General features: G+C 40.0%; 1 protein-coding gene across 2 annotated transcripts in view; it reads left to right on the top strand.

Annotated features, from left to right (window-relative positions):
• The first annotated feature begins 6074 nt into the window (after window positions 1-6074).
• Window positions 6075-11578, top strand: part of LOC122771011 (microtubule-associated serine/threonine-protein kinase 1-like) — a 66771-nt gene continuing 61267 nt past the window's right edge. For both annotated transcript variants that reach the window (XM_044028277.1, XM_044028276.1), the window contains exons 1-2: window positions 6075-6141; window positions 7446-8528. In XM_044028277.1, coding sequence (XP_043884212.1) covers window positions 8490-8528 — 39 coding nt within the window. In that variant the 5' untranslated portion in view covers window positions 6075-6141; window positions 7446-8489. The remainder of the gene's footprint in view (window positions 6142-7445; window positions 8529-11578) is intronic.

Raw genomic sequence — 11578 nt, 5'->3', positions numbered from 1 at the left:
CATTGATCACAGCATTATTAGAATGTGTCACTGTGGTGTATTGTCCAAGACTAATATTTTTTTTTTACGCCGCCTGCTTCCTGAGCTGCGATTAGACGGTGGAGCAGTTGTATCTGGAAAGACTTTATCAATTAAAGTTCAAGACTGATTCACCAGGAAGAAGAGAACTTCTGATTTAGAAACAGCACATGGACAATACACTTTTACTCAACCTAGACATAGTTTATTTTTACATTGATGTAGTTGTTTAGCCAATAAAAGATTATTATAGTATATGTAGATTATCAGAACATTGGAACTTAAATCCTTTTTTCTTTTCTTTTTTTTACCTCGGTCTTGTATTGTTATATAATGAGCATCAGCAGCAGAGTGCGAAAAGAAAATATTTTAAAACCACCAACTGAAGTTATGCTTGTTAATCCGAGCAATCTTGTGATGATTGTGCACACTGGTGAGTAAACCTTATCTCCATCTGTCAACTAAAAAAAACTTTGAAAATTTGTGCTGATATCTGTGACTTGTGTGCTCTTGTCAGCCCCAAGGACAGTTTAGCCACGACATAGGTCAGACGGTGTCAGCAGGTCTCTAATCCCCAAGGTTGTTAGACACAGTTTATTTTCATGGCGTGCCTTTAAATGTGCTTATTGGATTGTGCTGGTTCTTTTCCGCTATACTGACGCAGAAAAGCCTTCATGAATGAACGCGTGGAGGCAAAACTGTTGTGGTCGTAAGAAAGATGTCTCGGCTATTCATTTATGGAATATATTCAGCATGGAGCATTAGCGTTATGGGTTGTCTAACTATTTTTGTCTCTTGTTTTACTGCTGGCTTTGCTTTTTTGAGTGACTTGTGAGTCAAACAAAAGGATTCAGATATTAGCTAAGAACTCATTTGAGCTGAAACAATTACTAAATGAATCGTCCACTATTATGATAATTGATTTATTATTCTCAAATGGGAATATAACAAAGAAATCATTAAAAGTGAATTTGGGAACATCATCATTTCCAGGTTTGACAAACACTGATCAACATTTTTTAACGTTTTCTGATATTTTTTGGACCAAACGATTACTAGATTAATCGCGAAGATTAACAGACAGATTAACCGATTGTGAAGATAATCGTTAGTTGCGGCTCTAGAACAAATTGCTTAATAAAGTTATTATATTTTTGCTGATACATCTGCAGTGGGTTTCACAAACATGCCTGTTTTAAATGTATGTAATTAATAGTTGTAATTGTACAAAAGTGTGTACAGAATTCCAATAATTAACCTTTAGTTAAAATGTCAACATGATATTGCTCTTTATGTTCTGTTTGAGGGGAAAAAAATGAAGACAAGTCTGCAGCAGCAACCAATTAGAACTGACAAATGGCAAGATGTAGTTTGTAAATGCCATTATCAAATTATGTGACCTTTGTTTTTGGTTGTCATCATTAAACTGTGTAAATGTCCCCTTGGCATTTCACATTGGCACTGTCAGTACATTTTTAACCTTTCATTTCCTAAAAAGAGCTCATGAAACATCAGAGCTGTACTTACTACTCGTACAAATATTGTCTATTTTTGCTTTGGATCATGTATTATATTCCCGCAGCATCTGTCCCTGGTCGCCACAGACTGTTGTACTCTTTTATCTTTGTCAATTAAGCACTGGATCACAGAGATTTCGCTTGGCTCACACGTACAGCGTTGTGGCCAATATTAATTGTAGTAGCCTGCCATTTCCACATAGTGTCGCTATTGCCTCATAATGAATGTTTTATGTTTTTATTTATTATTTTATTCCTATTTCAATATCATTACATGAGACTTTAAGTTTGTGGAACTTAAGTATATTTAAGCTTGGTAATATGGTTATGTTTTTTTTCATAATTATTGGATTTTCAGTGTCAGTCATGCCAGAGGCCTTGGTGTTATCTTTAGCAGTTCAGTCAGATGTTCAAGACTCATATTCGAATCGTAGCCTTGTTGTATTTTAATGAATGTTTTTTGCTTTTCTCTCCTGCTGCACGTTTTATTTTGTATGAAGGAACGATTCCTCACTTGAAAGGCTTTTATTTCGGTTTTCTTTTGCTTCATATAGGGTTGATATAGAAATTCCTGTGTGCATTTTCAGTTAAAGGGTAAACATTGAAGAAGACTGCATTTGGGTTTTACTTCATGGGAGAAAAATGTTATTAATATTTACCTGAAGCCTTGAATGTGAACATAAAAGACTATTTTTATTTGTTCACTTAAAAAGTTGGTTAAAACTAATAGAACATTAAATTTGGCCTTCTCCTCCCTCCACTGACTGACAGTGTATTTTACAGTGTACATTCTAAGGGTAACATTTAAGAAGATTAGAATACATAGTAAGCAAACCCAATAGTAAATTTACATTTACCTTGAATAATTTAGCAACACAGCCGCTTTAAAAAGCCAAACTCACTTCAGTGTAGCTAGCATGGTTATCATTAAAGTGATCACTGATAATTAAGCAGAAAGATATTCTGTATAACAAAAAGTAGAGTTAATGGTCCAACAAAGATAAACATGTATGAGATGTAGGTTTATAGATTCAATATTTGCGTTGTCACAGTCTCCACAGATCTGACGAAATGGTGGATGTAACAGTGCCACGAAACTGTGCCAGCAGGTGTTGCTATAGCAACGGAATGTTCAGCTGACACCACCTGCTGGTAGAAGAACATTCACAGTACGCTCAAGTTTCACAGTGGATAAAAAGTACACACTGCTGGACTGATGACATTACAGACCCCACCCCACTTATTGGTCCAGCTAATCAGAATCTCATGTATGGTTGCAAAATGAGAATAGACTGTGGGCGTTGAAGAAACACCGGTTGCAAGGGAGTGATGTTTTTCTGTCGTCCAATCAGCTGACTTATTACTCTGACTTACAGTGGTACCCCAGGGAAAGGATACTGAAAAATGGAACATTTTAGGCCAGTTATTTTGGTACTGTTCCTAATGGAAGCACAAAAAAATTTGTACCAAACCGAACTGAACTGTTCCACTCGCCATAAAGTGCCATGGAGTCCTACTGGCTGCCATTCATGTGGCCGCTAAAGAAAAATATACGTTTATAAAAATGTACTGTTTCTAAAGAAGTGCCTTTCTAGTAAAGAAGCGTCATGCAGTGCTCTATAAAACGCTCTTGTAAATTGGTTTCTTATGTGTGCCCTTCCAATCAAAAAGGGTGCCGTTACGAAGTTCCCTACTCTCCCTACTAGAGTGAGTGGTTGTTTATCTCTGTGACCCTGTGATGGACTGGCAACCTGTCCAGGGTGTGACCCCACCTTCCACACTATGTCAGCTGAGATTGGCACAGCGCCCTGCGCAACCCTCATGTGGAAGATACAGTGGTAGACGATGGATGGATAGTCTTTGCTGTCAAAGGAGGATGCAGAGACCCCACACCAAGCCTTTGGTTCATGCGAGCTGACTTAATAAATAAATACATTTGTAAATGGGCTCGGAATTCATTATGTGCCGTCTGGAGCTCTCCATGCCCGCACAGAACACTGGACTCTGTCTGGTCCCAGAGTTAATCAGGAGTGAGCATGTCACCGCAGGTTTTTCCTATCATGCCCGCTCTCTGTGGAATAACCTCCCCGCTGTCGTCAGACAATCGGACGCTGTCAAGGCCTTTAAATCAAACCCACATTTCAACTTAGAATTCAATTAGTGGCATGATTGCTGATTCACTCAGGTCGGATTTCTTATCTGACCAATATGGGGGGTTGTCTCAGTCTTAATGACGTTTCAATTATTGTTATTAGTAGTACATTATCCTGCCGACTGTAAATGACCAGTTCATTTTATCTTGTGACTGCTTTTCCTGGACCCCTGCTGTTTTTCCAAACTGTACACTAGATCTCTCTCTCCTTCCCTCTCTCTGGTCATCGGGGCTGAAAGGAGGCCATGCAGCTTCAGACTCCTCCCATCTTTCCTTAGGATGGACCTGTGACCGTGGACCACCCACAGCCTCATGCAAGTGGAAATTATTCTTTTTTTCTTTTGTTTTTTTCTTAAACCAAAACAACAAAGCCGGAAACCCACTTAACTGGTCAAGCTGCATACATACATTATGTCTAACATCCTCCTGTCTTCTCTACATCCGTGTTGGATTTATGTATATATGATGAGGCACTGAGACCACTGATTGTATGCTATTTTATTTAGAGGCTCATCTTCCCAGACCAGGCTTTTAGCAGAGTTGTAGTCTGTGACCCACTCTTTCAAGACAACCAGGCTAGAAATAAGATGAAGATGAAGGTGGAGAGTGGGGAGGAGGAACGAGGTGTAGGGATTGTAATGAAATGAAGTGTATATCTGTATATAGATACTGTATCATATCTGTTTATATAATTATCTGTCACCTTTTAGATATATAAAAAAGCACCTTGTGATTTTTATAATTGCTGTCTAATTTGTGTTTTTAAAGGAAGTGCTCTTTTTATGTCTGCTCTGAGGCACAGAATATTTTCTTTATTGTGCTAAATTGGAAGTGATGAATAAACAATTCTTCTGATTTGCAGAGCAGGGGAACTTATGAAGGGAGGGATTTGGAGATGTGGGCAAAGTGTACATCACGGCAGATAAATCAGATTATAGGGATTATAAAGAGCAGGTCGAGAACAAGTGGTTTTGATCAGTGAGTAATAATTTCTGTCATTCAAAATGACAAATAACTTTAATCTCCCAATCAGTACACAATGTAAATCAACTAAGTGGTTGTGTGTACGTACTGTATATACAGCACCTGCACATGCAGTGACATGATACATCACCAAGTGAAGAAATTCACTTAAAATAATGCCTACATGTTACAGTTTGCGTATGTGTGGGGAATCCTAAGAGACTTTTATCAAACTGCACATAAACACACTCACACAGCAGATTTTATTGGGGAGAGATGGCACTTGCACTCTATGAATAGATGTGGTGATGTGAGCTGACGTATCTGTTGTGAGACAGGCTTGCAGTGGGCAAACTCCTAATCCCAGCTCTGCTACGTTTTTGGTTGCAGAGAGGTGATCTCATGTGACATCCCCCGCCCCCTCCAAACAGGGCATCCTTTTAGAAAGAGTGACATCATTTCTGAGAGTTTTTGGCCAGAGGAAAAGGTCCTTTGCATTTTAAAACGGTGCCTTGTGTGAGCTGCCGTCTTCTCCCCTCATCTGATCTCAGAGTGCATGAACAAAAAGATATAAAATTCATGTGCCTTCATCAATTATTTAATATTAATAAGAAAAAGCAGCATCAGCTTAATGTATTCCAGAAGTCAGACAAGCTGCTAACTGGGTCACTCGCTCCAACATCATTTTCCTCCTGCTGACACCTTTGCACTGTTCTGCTACCACAATGACCATTTTTGTAAGATAGAGATTTGCATATCGATCAACTGGTTTCACTTTATTCTCAGGCCACTGTCAGCATAATATATCTTCATGGTGGTATTTTACCATGTTCCTTCTGTGTGTATGTGTCTGTACTGGTATTTGTTCCCTCTTCAGGACCTTTTGACATAAACACTAACCTTGTCAGCACCAGTAGTCCTAAGACCTAAGCCTCAAAATGTCTGTCTGGACTTTTTTTTTGTGCTTATTTTAACTTAAAAGGGGCAGAAATTTGAGGAAGTGATTTTCAGTATCTGGCAGTTATTTACAATTTGCTGCACGTTATAATAGTTTATTAACAATTTAAAATGAAGAAAAACAAAAAGGTTTATTCACATTCACATGAACACCAGATTTTGTATGTTCAATTTGACATTTGAACCTACAGTGATCTGAGAGCAGTAAAACCTCACAGAGACAGGGAACATTAAGGCCAAGATGCTAAAAGCCACTAAGTCTCCCACTTGTCTCTCTCTGTCCTGGAACTGGAGCTGGACCAGCTGCTTGGCCTCCAGTGTGTTTTTTTTCTCTCTCTCTCTCTCTCCACATTGATCCATCCCACCGGCAACCTTTGGCCAACATGTCTCTTTTTTATCCTTCCTTTATTTCTTTTGAGAATGTTTAACATTGTGTGAACATGGTAATGGACCTTGCCCTGAAATGATTCAGTATAGTCAGTGATTAGTTGTACTTGGCAGATGTTGATGAGTGAGGACGGGATGCTTCATTTGGTGAGAATATTAGATCTGCAAAAAAAATACAGGTTTTCTCTACCTTTATAATCGACAGGGGGAAGTTTGTTTCTATGGCATCGCTCATTCATTAATATTTGGGTGTGAGTAATTGAAGGTTACTCACCATTACATTTTATGACACCGAATCCCACGTGCGAATAATGAATACTGTCACCATTTCTTCCCTGAAATAGGAAGCACGACAGCAGGCTGTGTCGACTGCTAATTTAGTCACACCACAAAGTATGTGAGCCAGACTAAACGCCATCTGAAAAATGACTCTGTAAACATGCAAAGATGGTGGGTCCTGTCAGATTCAGACAAAGGTCTGAGGATTTCTTTTACACTCTGGCACACTTTATGGATCATGTGGATAAATCGTCCTGTATGTCAAAATATATAAGATTGAAACTGCGGACTGTAGCAAACGGATGACTGAGCCACTCACCCCGCTATTTTCCAAGTGAGTCAGGGAACTGTGAATGCCCATCTCCTTCATTTGCATAGTAAGCTTTCGCTTTAAAACGTGAAACGCACGCTCTGGTGCCATGTATAAAGAACATGTATAAACCATTTTTTTTTTTTTTTTAAAGTAGTTGTATAGTTACAAGATCTTACATTTCTGCACAATAGTGTGCATATGTCTTAGAGCACCACCATTTTTGTTATTTTAATGTCTTGTCAAATTCTGTTATCACACAGTCCAAAAACATGCAGTTTAGGGGGATAATGCAAATTGGACACTCTAAATTGACTGTGTGTGTGAGAGTGGATGGACTTGGCGACCTGTCCAGACTGTATCCCGACTTTCGCCCTATGTCAGCTGGGATTGGCACCCGCGACACCTGTGACACTCATGTGGAGGATAAAGCAGTAGAAGATGAATGAATTTTCCCATTTAGAGAAAAAATAGATAATAAAATGATGGCAGATATGTGTGGACACTAATGTGATCTGGTATCGGCCAAAAGGAGCCTGGTTGCAGTTGACATCTGCTAAATAGCAAATGTTGAGGCTTCAGAACAGGAGTGTAGATTCTTATAGGTGATTCATAGGCCGTTACTGGGCATCATGTTGTTGGTTAGTTAATTAATACATTCTTAATCAATTAACATGGACTTATGGCTTATTATCACCATGCCTACACTGGACCTTTAAAATGTGAATTTAAATGAGGACATGTTACATGCAGGTTACTAAATTAGAGCATTGACAGAAATGAATCGACGTTTCCTCGCCCATTTCTTATCACAATAAAAGTCCCCACAACATCTCGCTCACCAACTGTGTCTCCTCCACAGCGTCTGGTCGCTGAGGGGTTAACTGTCGCTCGGTGTAGGAAGTGGGTGGTTGGAGCTGAGGATGAGGAGCGAAGCCTGTGCAGCCGCCACAGATCATTTTCCACGAAGAAATAGCGGCATTACACCAGAGGAGGAGAGAGTGAGAGCACACCGTGTGACTGAGAGGAAGAGCGAGAGAGAGAAGAGAGAAAACCGAGGATTGTGTTTTACCTGAGGACGAAAACGTGAACCTGGGATGAGAGCGTTTCATCAGAGGGACGAATTCACAGTCGCTGCTCCCAATTCTCACTGATTTGCCCCCTTTTTTTATTATTATCTAAATGCACAGATGCCGTGACAGTGTGTGTGCGGGGCGCTGTTTAGAACCAGGATGTGCAGTTTGATGATGGACAGCGTGTATTCAGTGAATCTACACTGGTGTCCTCTCGTCACACACACACACGCACACTGATGTGGGTGCTTGTGTGTAGTGTTTGAATAATTGTGACTATTGGAAAGACTAATGTTTGCAGGATGACTGTAGGACGCTGCTGCTGCTGCTGCTGCTGAGATCGAGACACTTATTAAGTGATGGATTTTGTTTTGAACTGTGTGTCGCGCCGGCTGTGAAGGTGCTAAAGATGTGCGTAAAGTTGTTTGGCTCGTGTGGTTATCTCGGGTGTGACAGTCGGAGCTGTTTCATCTCCATCTCTCAGCTGTTGGAGTCGAGCGCATGCAGATCACGCTGATCTCACCAGTTATTCAGCACTTCCCACCACCAGTCTCTGTTTGTCAGCCACATTCTTTTAGTACTTTTGGCACATTTTCACGTTGTAGTTTTTACGCACGGGAACATAGCGCTTAGGCCACTTATCGGTATTCCGTCGATACGTGATGTTTATTAAATTAGTCAACACTACTCCAGAGAAATCCGGCTGCGTGATAAATTGTTGAGCCGTGCCGGCCCGGCTCATTGGTAGTCACGCGAGAGTGGAGATACCTCCTACGTTACGTCACCTGGAAAACACGGGAGCCACGAGGCAGGTGTGAACCCGGACACGCGCCATGGATGATTCCGGGATCATCCGAAGACGGAGGCTGCAGGTGAGAATTTATACCCAGAGATGGAAAGAGTATTGAGATATTCTACTCAAGTGAAAGTACCACTTTGTTATTATTATTATTATTATTATTTTTAAATAACATTTTACTTAAGTACAAGTAAAAGTAGACTGGTCTAGGAATGTACTCAAATTTAAGTAGTAAATGTAAACGCATTACTTTCTACCTCTGTTTATATCTACAACATGTACTTGGGATGTAGATCAGGTTTTTTTGGTGGTGATGAAGGAAACTGAGCAGCCATGGTACATGTCTGAGTGCTTTCTCTATTTTTTTTCGTTTTTTTTATATCAAAACATTCATCCTACAAGTTTTGGATCCCTTTCTGGGGTTTTAACAACCAGTCCTCCTACGGATTCTATAAAATGTAAAAATGAACATAACACATCCCTCTATGACTATTAGAGTATCGCTCTATACTATAGATACATATACTGTATGTATATATATATATATATATATTTATTTATTTATTTTATATATAGTATTGGATTATCATTCTTTCTACATTTTCACTCTGTAAATTGGTCACATGCCTTGTTCAGATTATGAGCTGATGAGAAATTGATAATCGTTTCTGGCACATACACTTTAAAAGAGGTCTAGAGTAATACATGGTGGTTTCTTCACCCAACATGCAGGCGTGTAGGAATATAGTGCCTTCCAATGTAAAGACATTAAGGAAGTGTAGGTGAATGAATACGTTTATACAAAACACTCTTTCACCCAGGACTATAGGTGACATGGCACATCTTCTTTTGCACTTTATGTAAAATATCTTGATAGGATATTACATAAAAGCTTTACAAAAAGGGCCATGTTCTTGGCAATGGTGCCCATGAATGATGTTAACATGTCTATAGTATGATAGTAATCAGTCATAGGGCTACTTTAAGGAGACTGAAAGTCAGGAGTAGATTAATATTTGCATGATTTAGGCTGGTCACTTAGCCCCCACCTTGCACATTAAGACACAGCACAGGAAGGCACTGGTAAAAGCTTCCTTCCTTTGAGATGTTTGTCTCAGTGAGTGCGTGCATGAAATTGATCAAATGACGCAGTTTTTTGTGAATTAACTCACAGTGAAAGTACTGTGATGCACACTGTGTCAGAATACGATGGATTGCTCTTGAAGATTGCTCATTATTTATGAATAATACACAAGAGCAAGTGGAAGATTTCCTGTACAAATGTTGATCATTGAGAAGAGCAGCACAACACTGCGGACTTCCAGAAAGTTTACAGTCCTGTAGGTGCAGTGTTTCTACTGTTTGACCAAAGTGGGGGCCATGGGCCAAAGTTGACCCACCAGTGGGTTTCATTTGGCCTATGGTCAACCTCTACTCCACCTCTACCAGCAGCTCTATTTGTTGAACAGTTGTTCCCCGTTTTCTTGTTCTCACTGACATTTAAACTGTGACGTTTCATCATCTTTGTCTCTCTGTAGCAAATGAAACTACAGGGAGACATATGGCAGTGTTTTATTCTGCAGCAGTACACCACTGCTGCTAGATTAGTGAGCACCGCCGCTGAAATGTCACGCAATCATTAATATCAATGTGCCACTAATGCTTATCACTTATAACTTGCACGATTAAGCATCAGAGGATGCAAATCAAGATACGAAAACGAACGTTTATATAACATTATAGGTATTTTGACTTGAACAAATGGGCCATGCTGTCACGGCATCCATGTGGACAATGGCACAACAGCACCGCTGCTGAAATTCTCGGGGAAACACCTGGTGGCCATTCATTGATATGATGTTTGTGCTGGAGTATTTTAGTCAAGTTAAACATTAAAATGTCTCCTCCCGTTATTGTCTGGATGAGTCATGTGGTTTATAAAATGCCAGGAAGTAGTGAATCAACATAATAGTCATTTGATATATAAATTATTTAATCCATTTCAGGTCTGGCTGGGATACCTACACATACACACAGAAAGCTACAGAAGTAAAAGTGCTTTGTGTACATTATTAATCTAGTATGGACAATAAAGAAATCACAGCCTCTCCAATTCACACACATGTACATATTACATATTTACATTTTGAAAACAGGCAACTTCAGTTTTGTGCAAAACTGCATCAATAAACTCTCTCAGTAGGTTTTGCTCCAGAGTCTGTAGGGACTGTGAATTTCTCTACCATCACTCACTGTACACCTGCTGCTGATTATGTGTGTCCAGTGTAGTGTCGAGTTGTATATCCCGAAGCAGATAATACCTTAAATGACCTGGTTAAGATTGGTGCACAAGCCAATCCATGCTGCTCTGAGACAACCCAACCAAAAAAAAACATTGGTTCTGTTTGTTGCATCATTGCAAGGTCAATCGATTTTCCCAGACAATGTTATTTATGGATCCCTGCCAGGATGTGAAGAAGAGGGTTTGAATTAATGAGACAAAATGTGTTTTTAGTAACCAATAACAGACAGCACATTTAATGGCATTTAGTTTTGGTTCAAGCCACAGTCTCAAATTCAAAGATCAGTGCTAGCTTCCTCTGAAATACACAGAGCAGGGAAGTCTGGCACAGGGGCAGGAGATAGTCTGACATGAATATAAAGGTTAAAAGTAATGCATACGGTACTCTGGGACACAGCAAGACATACAGTACTGTACACTGACGCTGTGCCAGGATGGACTTTGTATTGAGCTGAAATGAAGAAGAGACAGACCCACAAAAAGAGACATGCACTTACAATGAGATCACACTGGTGAGTCGAGCCACACTTGGTCGTCAGATGTTGAGTGCATGTTAATGTGTTTGTGTGTCCGTCCGCTCAGCCGATTGGACTGCAGCTACACCAAACATCTTGTTTCGCGTGTGTGTGTGTGTGTGTGTGTGTGCGCGCGCGCACACACACACACACACACACAACATTCATGCCTAGCATATGTACATATCAAATTGACTCCCACCACCTGCCCCTACTCTCCATTTCCATTGAAGTGGTCGATATCCATATCTCAGACGGAGGAGGTCTAAATGCTGAGGATGTGGCACAGTTGTCAGACCCATTAAC

This window comes from Solea senegalensis, linkage group LG6 (genome assembly GCF_019176455.1).
Source record: "Solea senegalensis isolate Sse05_10M linkage group LG6, IFAPA_SoseM_1, whole genome shotgun sequence".
Classification (NCBI taxonomy): domain Eukaryota; kingdom Metazoa; phylum Chordata; class Actinopteri; order Pleuronectiformes; family Soleidae; genus Solea; species Solea senegalensis.
This window is presented reverse-complemented; position numbering and strand designations above follow the sequence as displayed.